The following is a 21,165-nucleotide window of genomic DNA, read 5'->3' on the forward strand; positions in this document are numbered from 1 at the left end:
TATAGGCCAATCTCCAACCTTCCTTTTCTCTCAAAAATTCTTGAAAGGGTAGTTGTAAAACAGCTAACTGATCATCTGCAGAGGAATGGTCTATTTGAAGAGTTTCAGTCAGGTTTTAGAATTCATCATAGTACAGAAACAGCATTAGTGAAGGTTACAAATGATCTTCTTATGGCCTCGGACAGTGGACTCATCTCTGTGCTTGTTCTGTTAGACCTCAGTGCTGCTTTTGATACTGTTGACCATAAAATTTTATTACAGAGATTAGAGCATGCCATAGGTATTAAAGGCACTGCGCTGCGGTGGTTTGAATCATATTTGTCTAATAGATTACAATTTGTTGATGTAAATGGGGAATCTTCTTCACAGACTAAAGTTAATTATGGAGTTCCACCAGGTTCTGTGCTAGGACCAATTTTATTCACTTTATACATGCTTCCCTTAGGCAGTATTATTAGACGGCATTGCTTAAATTTTCATTGTTACGCAGATGATACCCAGCTTTATCTATCCATGAAGCCAGAGGACACACACCAATTAGCTAAACTGCAGGATTGTCTTACAGACATAAAGACATGGATGACTTCTAATTTCCTGCTTTTAAACTCAGATAAATCTGAAGTTATTGTACTTGGCCCCACAAATCTTAGAAACATGGTGTCTAACCAGATCCTTACTCTGGATGGCATTACCCTGACCTCTAGTAATACTGTGAGAAATCTTGGAGTCATTTTTGATCAGGATATGTCATTCAAAGCGCATATTAAACAAATATGTAGGACTGCTTTTTTGCATTTACGCAATATCTCTAAAATCAGAAAGGTCTTGTCTCAGAGTGATGCTGAAAAACTAATTCATGCATTTATTTCCTCTAGGCTGGACTATTGTAATTCATTATTATCAGGTTGTCCTAAAAGTTCCCTAAAAAGCCTTCAGTTAATTCAAAATGCTGCAGCTAGAGTACTGACGGGGACTAGAAGGAGAGAGCATATCTCACCCATATTGGCCTCTCTTCATTGGCTTCCTGTTAATTCTAGAATAGAATTTAAAATTCTTCTTCTTACTTATAAGGTTTTGAATAATCAGGTCCCATCTTATCTTAGGGACCTCGTAGTACCATATCACCCCAATAGAGCGCTTCGCTCTCAGACTGCAGGCTTACTTGTAGTTCCTAGGGTTTGTAAGAGTAGAATGGGAGGCAGAGCCTTCAGCTTTCAGGCTCCTCTCCTGTGGAACCAGCTCCCAATTCAGATCAGGGAGACAGACACCCTCTCTACTTTTAAGATTAGGCTTAAAACTTTCCTTTTTGCTAAAGCTTATAGTTAGGGCTGGATCAGGTGACCCTAAACCATCCCTTAGTTATGCTGCTATAGACGTAGACTGCTGGGGGGTTCCCATGATGCACTGTTTCTTTCTCTTTTTGCTCTGTATGCACCACTCTGCATTTAATCATTAGTGATCGATCTCTGCTCCCCTCCACAGCATGTCTTTTTCCTGGTTCTCTCCCTCAGCCCCAACCAGTCCCAGCAGAAGACTGCCCCTCCCTGAGCCTGGTTCTGCTGGAGGTTTCTTCCTGTTAAAAGGGAGTTTTTCCTTCCCACTGTAGCCAAGTGCTTGCTCACAGGGGGTCGTTTTGACCGTTGGGGTTTTACATAATTATTGTATGGCCTTGCCTTACAATATAAAGCGCCTTGGGGCAACTGTTTGTTGTGATTTGGCGCTATATAAAAAAAATTGATTGATTGATTGATTGATTATGGGTAGGATTATGTAATCTCAGTACGTTCATGACAGGACAAATTTATTTCAGACACTCTGTTCAGGCTCCACGGACAACAGCATTAAACTCTAGTGCCTAAAACTCTCATGAATATATTCTCTGGGTTTATAGACATTATTGTATTTGCGTTTGTTAAATTCCACGCATTTTAAATGTAGCAGACACGAAGTAGCTGGAATTTTGTTTTCAAGGCCTCTACTGCCATCTGCTGGCCAGTAGTGTTCATGGCAGTATTTGCCCTAAGTACTAAGCGTCTGGGCACCAGTAGATGGCAGTGTTATATTTATTTTTACCCCGGTTATATCAGATGATTGTCAAATCAACTTTTGGCTTTGCAAATGGCTTTTTTTTTTTTTTTACAAATTAAGTTTATAAACAAAACAAAACAACAGCAAAAAAAAACAAAAAAAACATTACAAGACAGCTCTGCAGTGTTGCACAGGCACAGTGCGAGCGGTTGGATGCTTGTAACTTTTCATCAGCAGGATAACCTCACGACGGCCGACCAGAATAATATCAAACAGGTTTGATTTTCATTCGACCATGTGATTGGCGATCAGGAGGTGGTCGTGAGATATTAAACGCAGCTTGTTACTCCATGTACACTATACGATGCAGGACGTGCGATTAACCTGAAACTCGGTCCAAAAAATTCTCGCACGAATGAAAAAATCATCTGAAAAAGGGCCAAAACTCGCACAGTGTAAAGCCAACATTTATGTAGACAGTATTGAGTGCACATTTTACATCATCAAACGTGCGCACGGCACTAATAAATTGAGCGCACATTCTCTCCACATGCAAAACATTTTGCGATGACACTTCCAGGGCTCCATAAAAATGCCTGTTTTTACAAATAAAAAATGGAATATTTTACAAAAGCACTTTTATCTGTAAACACCAACACACGACACACATCACATTAACGTGTTGGTTTACATAATGAATGACTGAACCAATCAGTGTTTAGCAGAGGCACTTTTACACAGAATCCTTTGCGATCTATCTGTATTTGTTACAGAACCTCAGAATTAGTGCATTATTCAACATTTAAAGATATATGTTATATTTTAACTTTGTACAAATGACAGAATTGACATTAATGAAGTTCTTTCAGCTTCTCACTTTCTTTTTTTCTGTGCTCTGGGTCACCTCAGCAGATGGATCTGCATGTTGATCTGACAATTTTTACATCAGATACCCTTGCTGGTGTAACTCCACATTACATGGAGAACGGGCACAAGTGAAGCCGGTGTCGCAGACCAAACGCCCCCCCCCCCCCCCCCCCCCAAAAAAAAACTGGTCCGCCCTGCTTTTACTGCGCATGCGTCATCAGCCACGGTTCACAGATTATCACCTCGTTTCTGCTTAAAGCTGCACTCCAGTCATCATTTGTCTCAGCGACAGATATCTGACATTTTGTACAATAATCATTTCCACATAAATTCAACATTATTTCATCATAAAAGACGGAGAAAGTGATCAGAGCACTGTGGCTACTGAGTATCTCCTCATTTCTGCTTAAAATTACCTTGTTTCTGCTTAAAAATGACTTTAGAATGGTTTAAGAGGTTTTACCTTGTCATTTGATGGTTAACCCTTTACAGGGCACCCATTGAAATACTTTGAAATTCAAAAATTCAACACCACACTGTTATTGAAGGCCATAACCAAACTTTATTTCTGTTATTACATTTGAAAAAAAAAATTAAAATTCTTTAGAAATTTGAGGTCAACGAAGTTACCGTATTTGGTTCCTTGCCCATAAGTGGTAAATAAAAATCCAATAAATAAACATTAGAACATCACTTTTAGACTATAACATTCACCTGTATACAGCCCATGCATTTGTGAGACTGATATCAAGGATGTACGCAAACAGACACAAATACCACCTCTTGGACTTCATGGGGGTGCAGTAGAGGTGTACAAGCATGTCACTTTTATTGGTGCCCCCCATGTTAGCATTATAACTGTTGATGACAGCTGGACAGCTCACAGGCTCTTTCATCTTGGTCTCACTGCAGTACCTGATGACTGAGGACATTGGCTCCACCCCCATGTCTGTTGACAGCAGAGTGACCATTTTGTTGTCCTTCCACCTGACGGCCAGTACTCCATCATCACTGGTAACGTAGTCAAGTACCACGAGGGACATCCTTTTTATCCATCTCTTTGATGGACTTGAGTGGAGGCTTTCTGATTCTGTTGTCCCTGGCTGTCCCTGTGTACCTGCAATTGTGGACTCGGAGGTACCACACTAGCTCCAGGCTGGTGAAAAAGTTGTCAGCAAAAATGGCTGTGGTGGTGGGGGACGACATGGTACTGGCCAGGACAGCGACATTCTGGCTGGTGGCACCCAAGACTTTTTGTTCATTCGTCAGGAGTACATCATGGGCATCCAAGGTGGTCTTGCCCTGGTATAGCACAATGTCATGGATGAAGCCATCCTCAGAGGCCCTAGCAAACAACTTAAATCCCCATGTGTCTGGCTTATTTTTAATATATTGCCTCAGGCTGCCAGCTGTCTTCTCTTTGTAGGCAACCATCACCTCATCTACAGACTGTTTGGGGGTCTGTGGCTCGCGTCTGAAGGCAGTAGTGAGGAAGCTGGACAGTGGCCGGACTTTGAAGAAACGGTCACAGGTATCAGTAATCTGAGTGTTGTCATTGAAGTGGATAACCCTTCTCAGCAGTCTGAACCTCTTTGATGACATAAGGTTGGCAACTTGAGGAACCCTGGTCTCCATGGCCCAGTAATCTTCAATAGATGGGAGCTGAACTACACCCATATAAATTAGGATGGCCAGAAATGTCATTACTTCATTCTCATTGGTGGTGAAAGTGGTGTTGATATCCTTCTGAGCAGCATATAGGTTGGTTTGGTATGTGATATGACTAATCATCTGGGCATCAAAGTATCTTCTAAAGTACTGAAAAGGCATATCAATGTATTCAGGGGGGATGTGCTGGTATTCAGGAAGGGCTGTGTTGTTCAGGTCAACTTTGTGCCAAGTGGTTGGCCTAGCTGCAGACTTACTGGATTTGCTTGGCTTCTGGGCTTGTGGTGCTTGCTGCACATTATCATCATCATCATCACCATCACTGTCCTCACTGAAACTGTCACTACCACTGTCCTGGAGAACTTCCACTGCAGGTTGAATGCACTTCTTCTTGGCACAGGGGCCAGTGTCATTTGGGCCTGGAAAGTCCTGGTTGTGGGTGAGTGGGACATAATCAGGGTCTGCCACTTCATCATCTTCCTCCTCATCATCATCATCATCACTGATGGCAGGGTGGGCAGGCATGACAACCGTCTCCCTCCTTTTCTCATAAAACATTCTAGCAGAGATTGCCTAAAAATTACACACAATATAATAACAGGGCACAAACTGGCCAAAATCATCTGTATCATTTCTAAAAATTGGCCAAAATTAACTCTGAATCACTGTATAGTGTTTTCAAAACTTAAACCTAAAACCTAACTCAATTTCCTTAGATTTATTGCTTTCTTGTCATGAAAATTGTGTAATTATAAATTCTACAGCGTATTGGGCATATGTTTAAAAATAGACAAAGGTAATTAACACTAATTTTTAAGAGAACCGGGCATATGATCAAAAATGGTGTCCACATTTTTCATGCTGTAATTTCACCAAGTACTCCACAAACAACACACGTCATAACTTAGCACAACTTAACAATAAAATATGTAAGTTTCATCAACTTACCATAATTAGTTTTGTTGGTCTGTACAGAAATGTACAGTTAGGCGAGCCACATGGGTGCCTTTTTTGGCCTTCAGAAAAAAGAGAAAGTTGGAGACACCCCAGGTCTCACCTGACTGGTCAAATTTCACAGTGGAGGGACTTTTGACATTGGCTGATCCCTTCTGATTGGCTGAATGAGGACCATTAGTTTCTCAGCCTTACTCAGGTATGGGGGGGCAAATACAAAGTGTGTGGAAATTACCAAAAATAGTCACTTGCCCTATAAAGGGTCCATTTGATCACTTTAGGTGAAGAGAGTCCACTCAGAAGAGCTGCTGTGGTCCAAAATGACGCATACGCAGTGGCAGCAGGGCGGACCAATTTTTAAGGTGACTGTTCGGTGTGCGACACCAGAACTTTCTGTTTTTGAAAGCAACCTGTTTCTTTTCCATGATTTGTTACCTCTGCTGATGAAGTTAATCTTTCACTACATCTGCGTGTTGACTGATTGGTTTTGTTGGATAGTTTAATAGATGAACTCAAGCGGCACTAGGGATGGGTATTGATAAGATTTTATCAATATCGATGCCATTATCGATTCTGCTTATCGATCCGATTCCTTATCGATTCCCTTATCGATACCTCGTGATTTTTATACTAAAAGTAGGCTTTACAGGTTTTCTATGTATTTCATTGAGTCTTAAAGTAAATAAATATGAAATTGGTCACTGTATCCCTGATCTCTGGACATAAATAAAAATAAACAAAACGGTGATTCGCTTTGAAGTTATTAATTCCGACTGGACTCTATCCTTCTAACTTGACTTGGCAGAGAGATTCTCGTTTCTTTCTCGCAACAAGACAGGAGTCCCAGTTTAATCCGCACAAAAGTGACTCACAATTGACATATTCAGGGATGAAAGTAGTGAAAAACAAAAAAAGCTGAAACCCAAAATTAACCCCCAACACCACCTGCACGAAAATGTTTCAATTCTAGAAGCTCTGAAATGCAATCTGGGACTATTCCAGACAATAAACTGCCGTGAGTGCAGCATCAAATTTAGGTGAGAAAAAAAAACCTTATTCAAATTCATTCCAGTAGTATTCTGCTCTTACTAGGATGCAGCAGTTTTCTAGTTTGGCAGATAGTTCTGGAGGAAATCACTGAAGAAATTAACACATTGAAAATATGGTTTGACCGAAACAAACTGTTATTAAACTTAAATAAAACAGGGATGAAGTGGAGGTGTAAGAGTCACTAGGTGTTCACAGGAAACACTTATTTATTTGTTTATTTATTTATGTTCATTGTTAGTTGTTTTTATATTTTCTGTTGTGTTTCTATTTAGGTCCTTTTTGTCTCTTTCTCTAAAATTGTGTATAATAAGCATAGATTGTATATAATAATCATTAGATTCTTAATATATAAACAAAAATAAATTTAAAAAATATTACAATTTGAAAACAAATGCACCCGAACGTGATGACAGCTGCAACTGCTTAATGCTAAGTTTTAACATCGAAAATGCCATAGACATGCTAACATGTTAGCATCACTCCCGTTTTTAAGTTATAAAATACATCTATCAACTGTTTCAGAAGACCATAACAGGTCAGTTTAACATAAAAAAGGTAAATAATACTCACAGATGTATGCTCTTTAGGGTTTTAGTGGGGGGAAATTAAGCGAAAGAAAGAATAAATGAAGCAATAGATCGAAGCACTGCTTCAATCTGCGAACCACTGCTTCGATTGGTTCAAGGTTCAAAGCAAAGCCGCGCTGCAGAAAAGTTGATTACGGACCCACTGTCAGTCAATGTACAGAAATGATAATTTTCCTGACAAACACCCCCCAAAACAGTGGCCACTCTGAAGGACCGATAACAGAATCGTTAAGCAAAAAGCTTATTGATGTCAGTGGATTGAATCATTTCTTAACGATACTCGAAAGGAACCGGTTCTCGATACCCATCCCTAAGCGGCACGCACTGGTGCATCTTGGCGGCAGTAGGTCGTACAGCAGGGTTGACATGACAACAGCTTTGCAAATGAGGATTTTCGCCTCCTGTTGAAGGTCTCTGTTGTTGAAAACACAAGTGCGAAGTTGGCTGAAGATAGTTCCAGCACATTTGAGTCTGTGTTGGATCTCGTCATTGATGTTGGCATTTGATGACACATAGCTGCACAGGTATGGAAAGTGGTCCATGTTTTCCAGGACCTGTCCGTGCAGTTTCAAATCATGAAGCTTTGGATTGACCATGTTGCGTGGAAGCTGATACAGGACCTAACCCTAACCCTACCTTCACGTTGTACTTAATTCACCAATTAATTTTCTATGATAAATAGTCTATTGTATGTAAATTTCTATGGCACAGTACATAGCACTTTTATAGTCTAAGTGCTTTACAGTGATGCCTCACACACACAGATGTCAACAATTCCACTGATTCTAAACCTACTTAGTCCGGTGGAGGGTTACAGGGGTGCTGGAGCCTACCCCAGTGATAATTGGCCAAATGGTGTGGAATGCCCTGGATAGGACTTCAGTGTACCACGGAGCTTGTGTACATCTTTTTCGTTTGGCTGCTCTTGTAAGGGGTCCTCATAGAAGATCATCTGTCTCCATCTCACCCTATTGTCTCCATTTTAAATCCAAAAATATGCATTGACTTCAGATTTTTGATGTGTTCCCTGCCAGGCTTCGGTAACGACTGTCACCCAGTCACCAGTTGTAATCGCTCCACAGCCGTCTGTCCTGAAGACCTCCACCACACTCTCCACCACTGTACCCATCACCTGTGGAGACATTGCAAAAGTTGGCCAGCTTATCAATAGTATGTACACCTTTTCTTGCCCAAGGACTGATCCTGTTTTAAAAGTATATATTTTAACTTGACTCTTCCCAATCTTAGAACCTCAGCAAATTGTTAGCAATGAGGACGGCATTAATCTGGAGGAAATTAGAGAATTTGCCAAGAATTTCAAGATCCGTCGCCTGTCCTTGGGGCTTACGCAGACACAAGTAGGGCAGGCTCTGACTGCAACTGAAGGCCCAGCATACAGCCAGTCTGCCATTTGCAGGTAAGCAACAACAATCTGATGCCTAATTGGGTCCCACCATATGGAAACCTATGTGAATAAAATAAATAATAAATGTGTTTTATTAATTTAATAAAAAAAATAAAATAATAATAATAATATCTGGATCACACAAGTGTGCCCAAACCTTTGACTGGTAAAGTAGATTCAGTTCATTTTATGGAAGATTTTCCATCCTAGTATTAGATGTATCAATCAATCAATCAATCAATTTTTTTATATAGCGCCAAATCACAACAAACAGTTGCCCCAAGGCGCTTTATATTGTAAGGCAAGGCCATACAATAATTATGTAAAACCCCAATGGTCAAAACGACCCCCTGTGAGCAAGCACTTGGCTACAGTGGGAAGGAAAAACTCCCTTTTAACAGGAAGAAACCTCCAGCAGAACCAGGCTCAGGCTTACCATGATAGATAATAAGTTGAAAATGTGTCTGTTTATTGCTTGTTCTGGAAGAAGTGCTCAGATCACCTGTTATTACCACACACAAGAAGTACTCTGTTACAAGTAAATGTCCTGTGTTGAAAATCCATCAATCCATTTTCTTACACTTCGGGTCGGGCGTGGGGGCAGCAGCTCAAGCAAAGCCGCCCAGACCTCCCGATCCACACACACCTCCCCCAGCACCTCCGGGGGACCCCAAAAGCCAGCTAAGAGATGTAGTCCCTCCAGCGTGTCCTGGGTCTTCTCCAGGGCCTCCTCCCAATGGGAAGTGCCCGAAACACCTCTCCAGCAAGGTGTCCAGGGGGCATCCGGAAAAGATGCCCGAGCCACCTCAGCTGGCTCCTTTCGATGTGGAGGAGCAGCGGCTCGACTCCGAGCTCCTCCCGAGTGACTGAGCTCCTCACCCTATCTCTAAGGGAGCGCCCAGCCACCCTGCGGAGGAAACTCATCTCAGCCGCTTGTACTCGCGATCTTGTTCTTTTGGTCAGAGCCAAATCTCATGACCACAGGTGAGGGCTGGAATGTAGATCGATCGGTAAATCAAGAGCTTTGCACCCATGCTCAGCTCTCTCTTCACCACGACGGTCCGATACAGCGACCACATCACTGCAGACGCTGCACTGATCCGTCTGTCGAGCTCACGCTCCATCCGTCCCTCACTCGTGAACAAGACCCCGAGATACTTAAACTCCACTTAAACACTCCACCGACCTGAAGAGGGCAAGGCAACGTTTTCCGGTTGAGAACCATGGTCTTGGATTTGGAGGTGCTGATTTTCATCCCGGACACTTCACACTCAGCTGCAAACCTCCCCAGTGCACGCTGAAGGCCCTGATTTGACGAAGCCAACAGAACCACATCATCCACAAACAGCAGAGACAAGATTCTGTGGTTCCCAAACCGGACCCCCTCTACACCCTGACTGCGCCTAGAAATTCTATCCATAAAGCTAATGAACAGAACCGGTGACAAAGGGCAGCCCTGGCGGAGGCCAACATGCACTGGAAACGGGTTTGACTTACTACCGGCAATGCAAACCAAGCTCCTGCTGTGGTCATACAGGGACCAGATAGCCCTTAGCAAAGGACCCCGGACCCCGTACTCCCGGAGCACCCCCCACAGGGCGCCTCGAGGGACATGGTCAAACGCCTTCTCCAGATCCACAAAGCACATGTGGACTGGTTGGGCGACCTCCCATGAACCCTCGAGCACCCGATGGAGGGTGTAGAGCTGGTCCAGTGTGCCGCGACTAGGATGAAAACCACACTGCTTCTCCTGAATCCGAGGTTCGACTATCGGTCGAATTCTCCTCTCCAGTACTCTGGAATAGACCTTACCAGGGAGGCTGACGAGTGTGATCCCCCTGTAGTTGGAACACACCCTCTGGTCCCCCTTCTTAAACAGAGGGACCACTACCCCGGTCTGCTAATCCAGAGGCACTGACCCGACCGCCACACGATGTTGCAGAAGTGTGTCAACCAAGACAGTTCCCCGACATCCAGAGACTTAACGTACTCAGGACGGACTTCATCCACCCCAGGAGCCTTGCCACCAAGGAGTTTTCTGACCACCTCAGTGACTTCGGCCTGGGTGATGGATGAGTCCACCTCTGAGTCCCCAGTCTCTGCTTCCTCTTTGGAAGACATGACGATGGGATTGTGTTGAAAATGTTACTTAGGACTTCCGGTTACGCCATGGTGAGGTAGGGTGCGAAGCTTCAGAGCTCCTGAAAGCTGAACGCAGAACTTCCCCTAAAACCCGAAAACTTTGAAGATTTGGAAATAAGTTGCTATGAGTATGAAGAGAAAACAAAAAGATCTTGATGGCCGAAATAATCAGTCTAAAAATTCTGATGGTGAAGCCGACAGTGAGTTAGCTTCCGAGCTAGAGGAAAACACCGAACATGCTAACATGAACATTAGCACATGTTTGAAGAGCATCACGGAGGAGATACGAAGCCTGAAAACGGACATGAAGGGGGATTTCAGTGCATTTGGTGAAGCCCTAAGAAGAGACATGAATGAAAAGTTGGAAAGCTTTAAAGAAGAGATGAACCACAGGCTCACTTCACTCTCTTCTGAGCAGCAGCTACAGGGTGTGAAAGTGAGCGAGATGGAAGCACGGGTGGAGAAGCTGGAAAACTGGGCTCAGGAAGCAAATGACTTGCTGATTCCTTTACTGAAACAGCAAAAAACCCTACAAGACAAGCTCACGGATTTGGAGTCCAGGTCACGGAGGAATAACATCCGTATTTACGGAGTTAGTGAAGGGGAAGAGGGTGAGTCTGTCATAAAGTTTGTGGAAAACCTTCTTCAACGCGAGCTTAATTTACCAGAGGGCACAGCGCTGCAAATTCAACATGCACACCGCTTGCTGGCACAGAGACCCGCCATCGGACACTAGCTGAGACCAATCATTGTGACATTTCTGGAATATGTTACTAAGGAGAGGGTCCTGAGAGAGTTGTGGAAGAAAAAAATACAACAGGGAAATAAAACAATGTCATTTGACCACGACTACACGACCCCAAAAGAGAAGAATACAACGCTGCTAAAAGAGGTTTAAAGGAGAAAGGGATCAGATTCCAGACAGCGTTCACCAAGATGAGGATTCACTGGGATACGGGAGTCCATTCCTATAGCAACGTGAGTGAGGTCAACGCAGAGCTGAAGAGATGCGGTCTCATGGGGAGACGCAGGATCCTGCCCTCGCCTGACGCAGCACCGGAGGTGCGACTCCACACAGCGATGGGATGGCAGCGCACGGAGGCGACGCGGAGGAACAATGCAGCGGCATCACAATGAGCTAAGGAAAAGTTACAAAACTTCCAAAGACCCTCGGACCAATGATGGTGAAGTAGAAAAGTAAATAAAATGGTGTGAAAATTCAGGCATCTCAAGGGTAAATAGTTACTAACATTAAGACCCAATATATGCACAAACTAGGCTGCTCAGGCCCTGTGTGCTTACTTAGTTTAAAATTTATACATTGGACACATTTGCGGTGACTCCCATGTTTGACATGGAAGTCAGTACCAAGTTAGGGCCGTCTTTTGACAAGAGGTTTTTCCCTTGGTTCTCCAACGGGATCAAATGGCTGGAAGGACAGGAGATCCTTCCACCTTTTGGAGTCCAGTTGTATTTTTTGTTCAGTTGTTTGTTTTTGTTTTTACATTGTTGGTGGGGCTACTGATTTTATTTTTTGTCCATTCTAATGACACAAGATAATATGGTAAATATTGTATCCTTAAATGTTAATGGTTTAAACAGCCCAATTAAGAGGGGGAAAATACTGGCTAAGATGAGAAAAGAAAACATTGAGGCGATATACTTACAAGAAACATCTTTCTCAGCAAGAGCATGAGAAACTAAAGAAGCTTGGCTATAAAAACACATTTTATAGTAGCTTTAAGAAAGGCCCTAAAAGAGGAGTGGCCATATTGATCTCAAGTTCTGTTAATTTTGAATAAATTAAAGAAATTAAGGATAAAGAGGGGCGATACATAATTGTAAAAGGTAAAATAGAATAATACAGTTACCCTAGCAAATGTTTATGTACATCCCAATAGTGCTAACGTTTTTCTAAAGGCACTGTTTGAAATATTAACTTTGGAAAATGAGGGTGTCCTAATTTGCACAGGGGACTTTATTATGATTTTAAATGACAAGCTTGATATCACAAACAAAAAGAGGAATAAAACCCATCTATCCAGTAGGGATGTGAATCGTTCAACAACTCACAATTCAATTCAATTCCGATTCTTGGGGTGATGATTCAATTCAGAATCAATTTTCTGAGCTCTGAGAAATAGTTATATTACTTAAAAAATGTTTGTTTAAGAAAATGCAGCTTTACAAGGTTAATCAAGTGATTCTAGATGTAAATTTACTTATCTGCTTTGCTTCTTTGGAGTTGGCTGGCAGTTTAGCGACGCGCTGGTCAGTAGTCGGCAGAGACCGCTGCTCCCCTCTTTTAGCTCCAGGTGATGACGTAGCATGTGGGCTTGCGGATTTGAAGTGTTTCCGAAGTACTTGACTTTCATTTTGCAGATTTTGCACACTGCATAAGTCATGTCAAGCTCCTTCTTACACAGCAAATAATAAAATCCAAAATGCACCCAAACATTTGCCTTCAGCAAAGATGGTGCTGGCTGAATTAGCTCTTTGTCCGCCATGCTAAGCTACAGCCCCTGAACTCTGCAGCTCACAAGTGTCTGGTGGTTGGCTCTCACTGCGGTATTGTATCACTTCCTGTTCCGGAGCACAGCGATGCTTTGCTGTATCTGTTAGCTGTTTAATCTGCGTAGTTAGATTGATCTAGATAACTAGATAACAATTTGTTTCACAGTGTAGTCTTCACGTGCCTTAACTAAAGCACTCCCTCTGCTGAATCACCTCTAAATTATTTACACATTATTCACTTTGTGTGTTTTTAGGAATCCGCTAGCTTAGCGCAGCTACTAGCTCTTAGCCGGTTTAGCATGGCGGCTTCTCCTGTCTCTCCCGCACTTTTCTGCTCTGGGTGTGAAATGTTTAGTTATTCCTTGTCCTCCTCCTTTAGCAGTAATGGTACTTGTAATAAGTGTAGCTTATTCGTAGCTTTGGAGGCCAGGCTGGGCGAATTGGAGACTCGGCTCCGCAACTTGGAAAATCCTACAGCTAGCCAGGCCCCTGTAGTTGGTGCAGACCAAGGTAGCTTAGCCGCCGTTAGCTGTCCCCCAGCAGATCCCGAGCAGCTGGGAAAGCAGACCGGCTGGGTGACTGTGAGGAGGAAGCGTAGTCCTAAACACAAGCCCCGTGTACACCACCAACCCGTTCACATCTCTAACCATTTTTCCCCACTCGGCGACACACCCGCCGAGGAACAAACTCTGGTTATTGGCGACTCTGTTTTGAGAAATGTGAAGTTAGCGACACCAGCAACCATAGTCAGTTGTCTTCCGGGGGCCAGAGCAGGTGACATTGAAGGAAATTTGAAACTGCTGGCTAAGGCTAAGCGTAAATTTGATAAGATTGTAATTCACGTCGGCAGTAATGACACCCAGTTACGCCAGTCGGAGGTCACTAAAATTAACATTGAATTGGTGTGTAACTTTGCAAAAACAATGTCGGACTCTGTAGTTTTCTCTGGGCCCCTCCCCAATCGGACCGGGAGTGACATGTTTAGACGCATGTTCTCCTTGAATTGCTGGCTGTCTGAGTGGTGTCCAAAAAATGAGGTGGGCTTCATAGATAATTGGCAAAGCTTCTGGGGAAAACCTGGTCTTGTTAGGAGAGACGGCATCCATCCCACTTTGGATGGAGCAGCTCTCATTTCTAGAAATCTGGCCAATTTTATTAAACCCTCCAAACTGTGACTATCCAGGGTTGGGACCAGGAAGCAGAGTTGTAGTCTTACACACCTCTCTGCAGCTTCTCTCCCCCTGCCATCCCCCAATACCCCATCCCCGTAGAGACGGTGCCTCCTCCCAGACCACCAACAACCAGTAAAAATCTATTTAAGCATAAAAAAAAAAATAATAATAATAATAATAATATTGCACCTTCAACTGCACCACAGACTAAAACAGTTAAATGTGGTTTATTAAACATTAGGTCTCTCTCTTCTAAGTCCCTGTTAGTAAATTATATAATAATTGATCAACATATTGATTTATTCTGCCTTACAGAAACCTGGTTACAGCAGGATGAATATGTTAGTTTAAATGAGTCAACACCCCCGAGTCACACTAACTGTCAGAATGCTCGTAGCACGGGCCGAGGGGGAAGATTAGCAGCAATCTTCCACTCCAGCTTATTAATTCATCAAAAACCCAGACAGAGCTTTAATTCATTTGAAAGCTTGCCTCTTAGTCTTGTCCATCCAAATTGGAAGTCCCAAAAACCAGTTTTATTTGTTGTTATCTATCGTCCTCCTGGTCATTACTGTGAGTTTCTCTGTGAATTTTCAGACCTTTTGTCTGACTTAGTGCTTAGCTCAGATAAGATAATTATAGTGGATGATTTTAACATCCACATAGATGCTGAGAATGACAGCCTCAACACTGCATTTAATCTTATTAGACTCAATTGGCTTCGCTCAAAATGTAAATGAGTCCACCCACCACTTTAACCATACTTTAGATCTTGTTCTGACTTATGGTATGGAAATTGAAGACTTAACAGTATTCCCTGAAAACTCCCTTCTGTCTGATAATTTCTTAATAACATTTACATTTACTTTAATGGACTACCCAGCAGTGGGGAGTAAGTTTCATTACAGTAGAAGTCTTTCGGAAAGCGCTGTAACTAGGTTTAAGGATATGATTCCTTCTTTATGTTCTCCAATGCCATATACCAACACAGTGCAGAGTAGCTACCTAAACTCTGTGAGTGAGATAGATTATCTCGTCAATAGTTTTACATCCTCATTGAGCACAACTTTGGATGCTGTAGCTCCTCTGAAAAAGAGAGCCTTAAATCAGAAGTGCCTGACTCCCTCGTATAACTCACAAACTCGCAGCTTAAAGCAGATAACCCGTAAGTTGGAGAGGAAATGGCGTCTCACTAATTTAGAAGATCTTCACTTAGCCTGGAAAAAGAGTCTGTTGTTCTATAAAAAGCCCTCCGTAAAGCTAGGACATCTTACTACTCATCACTAATTGAAGAAAATAAGAACAACCCCAGGTTTCTTTTCAGCGCTGTAGCCAGGCTGACAAAGAGTCAGAGCTCTGTTGAGCTGAGTATTCCTTTAACTTTAACTAGTAATGACTTCATGACTTTCTTTGCTAATAAAATTTTAACTATTAGAGAAAAAATTACTCATAAGCATCCCAAAGACACATTGTTATCTTTGGCTGCTTTCAGTAATGCTGGTATTTGGTTAGACTCTTTCTCTCTGATTGTTCTGTCTTATTTTCATTAGTTACTTCCTCCAAACCATCAACATGTCTATTAGACCCCATTCCTACCAGGCTGCTCAAGGAAGCCCTACCATTAATTAATGCTTCGATCTTAAATATGATCAATCTATCTTTGTTAGTTGGCTATGTACCACAGGCTTTTAAGGTGGCAGTAATTAAACCATTACTTAAAAAGCCATCACTTGACCCAGCTATCTTAGCTAATTATAGGCCAATCTCCAACCTTCCTTTTCTCTCAAAAATTCTTGAAAGGGTAGTTGTAAAACAGCTAACTGATCATCTGCAGAGGAATGGTCTATTTGAAGAGTTTCAGTCAGGGTTTAGAATTCATCATAGTACAGAAACAGCATTAGTGAAGGTTACAAATGATCTTCTTATGGCCTCAGACAGTGGACTCATCTCTGTGTTTGTTCTGTTAGACCTCAGTGCTGCTTTTGATACTGTTGACCATAAAATTTTATTACAGAGATTAGAGCATGCCATAGGTATTAAAGGCACTGCGCTGCGGTGGTTTGAATCATATTTATCTAATAGATTACAATTTGTTCATGTAAATGGGGAATCTTCTTCACAGACTAAGGTTAATTATGGAGTTCCACAAGGTTCTGTGCTAGGACCAATTTTATTCACTTTATACATGCTTCCCTTAGGCAGTATTATTAGACAGCATTGCTTAAATTTTCATTGTTACACAGATGATACCCAGCTTTATCTATCCATGAAGCCAGAGGACACACACCAATTAGTTAAACTGCAGGATTGTCTTACAGACATAAAGACATGGATGACCTCTAATTTCCTGCTTTTAAACTCAGATAAAACTGAAGTTATTGTACTTGGCCCCACAAATCTTAGAAACATGGTGTCTAACCAGATCCTTACTCTGGATGGCATTACCCTGACCTCCAGTAATACTGTGAGAAATCTTGGAGTCATTTTTGATCAGGATATGTCCTTCAATGCGCATATTAAGCAAGTATGTAGGGCTGCTTTTTTGCATTTGCGCAATATCTCTAAAATTAGAAAGGTCTTGTCTCAGAGTGATGCTGAAAAACTAATTCATGCATTTATTTCCTCTAGGCTGGACTACTGTAATTCATTATTATTAGGTTGTCCTAAAAGGTCCCTGAAAAGCCTTCAGTTAATTCAAAATGCTGCAGCTAGAGTGCTGACGGGGACTATAAGGAGAGAGCATATTTCACCCATATTGGCCTCTCTTCATTGGCTCCCTGTTAATTCCAGAATAGAATTTAAAATTCTTCTTCTTACTTATAAGGTTTTGAATAATCAGGTCCCATCTTATCTTAGGGACCTCATAGTACCATATCACCCAAATAGAGTGCTTCGCTCTCAGACTGCAGGCTTACTTGTAGTTCTTAGGGTTTGTAAGAGTAGAATGGGAGGCAGAGCCTTCAGCTTTCAGGCTCCTCTCCTGTGGAACCAGCTCCCAATTCAGATCAGGGAGACAGACACCCTCTCTACTTTTAAGATTAGGCTTAAAACTTTCCTTTTTTGCTAAAGCTTATAGTTAGGGCTGGATCAGGTGACCCTGAACCATTCCTTAGTTATGCTGCTATAGACTTAGACTGCTGCGGGGTTCCCATGATGCACTGAGTGTTTCTTTCTCTTTTTGCTCTGTATGCACAACTCTGCATTTAATCATTAGTGATTGATCTCTGCTCCCCTCCACAGCATGTCTTTTTCCTGGTTCTCTCCCTCAGCCCCAACCAGTCCCAACAGAAGACTGCCCCTCCCTGAGCCTGGTTCTGCTGGAGGTTTCTTCCTGTTAAAAGGGAGTTTTTCCTTCCCACTGTCGCCAAGTGCTTGCTTACAGGGGATCGTTATGACCGTTGGGGTTTTTCCGTTATTATTGTATGGCTTTTGCCTTACAATGTAAAGCGCCTTGGGGCAACTGTTTGTTGTGATTTGGCGCTATATAAATAAAATTGATTTGATTTTGATTTGATATAAATGGGACAATAAAAAACACACTATGGAAATTAAATATAGGTATGCTAAACAATCAAAAAGTAAAAGAGGAGGTTAAAAAATAAATCAAAAGTTGTATTGAAGAGATTGAAAACAGCCCCGTGGATGCTACCATAATGTGGGACACAGTTAAAGTAGTTATGAGGGGCAGATTAATATCAAGAGCTACATACCTAAAAAGGATCAAATGGCAAATCTATGATAATTCAGTTAAAGAATAAGGGTTACTAGAACAGCAACATAAAGTTAAAGGGGATAGAGCTATTTTCCAACAAATGACAATAACGAGACAACAGATAGACGACATTCTTAGTGATGACATGAGGAAATAATTAAGGTTTACAAAACAGAACTATTATGAATCAGGCTCCAGATCAACTAAATATCTGGCAAGACGGCTGAGGTTACACCTCCAGCACAATACATAAAATTAGAGACCCGTACAATAAACAATTAGTGTATGAACATGAAAAAATAGAAAAAAGTTTAAAAATTTTTATGAAACTTTATATTCACAACCCCCAGTAAGAGAAAATTGGATGATGAAACAATTCCTTGATTACTTGGACCTACCATCAATAGGTGAAGCACAGAACAAAATTTTGACCTCGGACATCACTAAAAAAGAACTAGATGAAGCAATCAGTAGGTTAAAGCCAAACAAGATGCCAGGTAGTGATGGTTTACCCCAGTGAATGGTATAAACTATACAGGCAAGAGTTAAGTCCTCTGCTCCTAAAATCATTTAATTCAATACTTACAGAGGGAAAACTGCCCCCATCATGGAGGGAGGCCATAATTTCAATTGTTCCGAAGGAGGGGAGAAATAGAGAGGATTGTTAATCATACAGACCTATCTCCATTCTAAATGTGTACTATAAAATATTCGCCTCAGTTATTTCGAAAAGACTAGGAATGTTTATATCTGATCTGATTGACGAAGACCAGTCAGGGTTCATTCAAGGGAGGTAGACCCACGATAACATAAGGCGCACCTTGCATATAATAGATCAGATTCAAAAACAGGACTTGGGTTAGACTTGATGCAGAAAAGGCCTTTGATTGGGTCAACTGGGAATTTTTATTTCTGGTGTTGGAGAGATTAGGGTTTAATAAGCAAATAATACAGTGTATCAGAACATTGTATCAGGAACTCACAGCCAGGATCAAAATCAATGGTCACCTTAAAACGCGGGACACGTCAAGGATGCTCTCTTAGTCCAACATTGTTTGCGATTTTTATTGAACCCTTGGCACAGGCAATTAGACAGAACAAACATTTAAAAGCTATTAATATAGGACAACAGGAACACATCATTGGGCTTTTTGCAGATGATGTTATTCTGTATCTTCAGGATCCTGACAGGACTTTTCCTCAGTTAATGACAGTTTTAGAAGATTTTGGACAATATTCAGGGTATAAATTAAATCTAACAAAGACACAAATTTTGTCACTAAATTATTCTCCTAAACCAGAACTTACTGTAAAATATAGAATTAAATAAAATGCTAAAACAATAAAATATCTTGGGGTAGTAATAGCAAAAAAACTCAACAGTGTCTTCAAAATTAACTACAGCCTCATTAATGATAAAATCCAGAAGGACTTTGGTCTGATGGTCTGCTTTTAACTTGGATTTGGGCACACAAATTGAGGTGATAAAGATGAATATCCTGCCAAGATCGTTATACCTTTTTCAAGCTATTCCATACCAGATCCCAGAAACACAATATAAGTCCTGGGATAAATGGATTTCTAGATTTGTCTGGGCCAGCAAAAGACCAAGAATTAGATACAAAACACTGTAGTTAAGTAAAGAAGAGGGAGGACTATCAAATCAAATCAAATCAATTTTATTTATATAGCGCCAAATCACAACAAACAGTTGCCCCAAGGCGCCTTATATTGTAAGGCAAGGCCATACAATATTTACGGAAAAACCCCAACGGTCAAAACGACCCCCTGTGAACAAGCACTTGGCAACAGTGGGAAGGAAAAACTCCCTTTTAACAGGAAGAAACCTCCAGCAGAACCAGGCTCAGGGAGGGGCAGTCTTCTGCTGGGACTGGTTGGGGCTGAGGAGGGGAGCAGAGATCAATCACTAATGATTAAATGCAGAGTGGTGCATACAGAGCAAAAAGAGAAAGAAACACTCAGTGCATCATGGGAACCCCCCAGCAGTCTAAGTCTATAGCAGCATAACTAAGGGATGGTTCAGGGTCACCTGATCCAGCCCTAACTATAAGCTTTAGCAAAAAGGAAAGTTTTAAGCCTAATCTTAAAAGTAGAGAGGGTGTCTGTCTCCCTGATCCGAATTGGGAGCTGGTTCCACAGGAGAGGAGCCTGAAAGCTGAAGGCTCTGCCTCCCATTCTACTCTTACAAACCCTAGGAACTACAAGTAAGCCTGCAGTCTGAGAGCGAAGCGCTCTATTGGGGTGATATGGTACTATGAGGTCCCTAAGATAAGATGGGACCTGATTATTCAAAACCTTATAAGTAAGAAGAAGAATTTTAAATTCTATTCTAGAATTAACAGGAAGCGAATGAAGAGAGGCCAATATGGGTGAGATATGCTCTCTCCTTCTAGTCCCTGTCAGTACTCTAGCTGCAGCATTTTGAATTAACTGAAGGCTTTTCAGGGAACTTTTAGAACAACCTGATAATAATGAATTACAATAGTCCAGCCTAGAGGAAATAAATGCATGAATTAGTTTTTCAGCATCACTCTGAGACAAGACCTTTCTAATTTTAGAGATATTGCGCAAATACAAAAAAGCAGTTCTACATATTTGTTTAATATGCGCATTGAATGACATATCCTGATCAAAAATGACTCCAAGATTTCTCACAGTATTACTAGAGGTCAGGGTAATGCCATCCAGAGTAAGGATCTGGTTAGACACCATGTTTCTAAGATTTGTGGGGCCAAGTACAATAACTTCAGTTTTATCTGAGTTTAAAAGCAGGAAATTAGAGGTCATCCATGTCTTTATGTCTGTAAGACATTCCTGCAGTTTAGCTAATTGGTGTGTGTCCTCTGGCTTCATGGATAGATAAAGCTGGGTATCATCTGCGTAACAATGAAAATTTAAGCAATTGTTGTGAAAGTGTAGTGACACGGACCCACAACAGGGGGCGTAAATGAACGGACAATGAAAGAGTCAAATATGAACACTTTACTGTTGTGAAATGCACAACCAAACACAGCAGATTAGAGAATGTGTACAATAGTCAATTAA

At 41.6% G+C, this 21,165-nt stretch overlaps 1 protein-coding gene across 2 annotated transcripts in view; it reads left to right on the forward strand.

The window, feature by feature from the left end:
• pou6f1 (POU class 6 homeobox 1) overlaps positions 1–21,165 on the forward strand; it is an 81,573-nt gene that overhangs the window by 21,968 nt on the left and 38,440 nt on the right. For both annotated transcript variants that reach the window (XM_034173459.1, XM_034173458.1), the window contains 2 exons: positions 8,189–8,324; positions 8,403–8,571. In XM_034173459.1, the coding sequence (XP_034029350.1) occupies positions 8,189–8,324; positions 8,403–8,571 (305 nt within the window). The remainder of the gene's footprint in view (positions 1–8,188; positions 8,325–8,402; positions 8,572–21,165) is intronic.

The sequence above is a fragment of the Thalassophryne amazonica genome, chromosome 6 (assembly GCF_902500255.1).
Source record: "Thalassophryne amazonica chromosome 6, fThaAma1.1, whole genome shotgun sequence".
Taxonomy (NCBI): Eukaryota; Metazoa; Chordata; class Actinopteri; order Batrachoidiformes; family Batrachoididae; genus Thalassophryne; species Thalassophryne amazonica.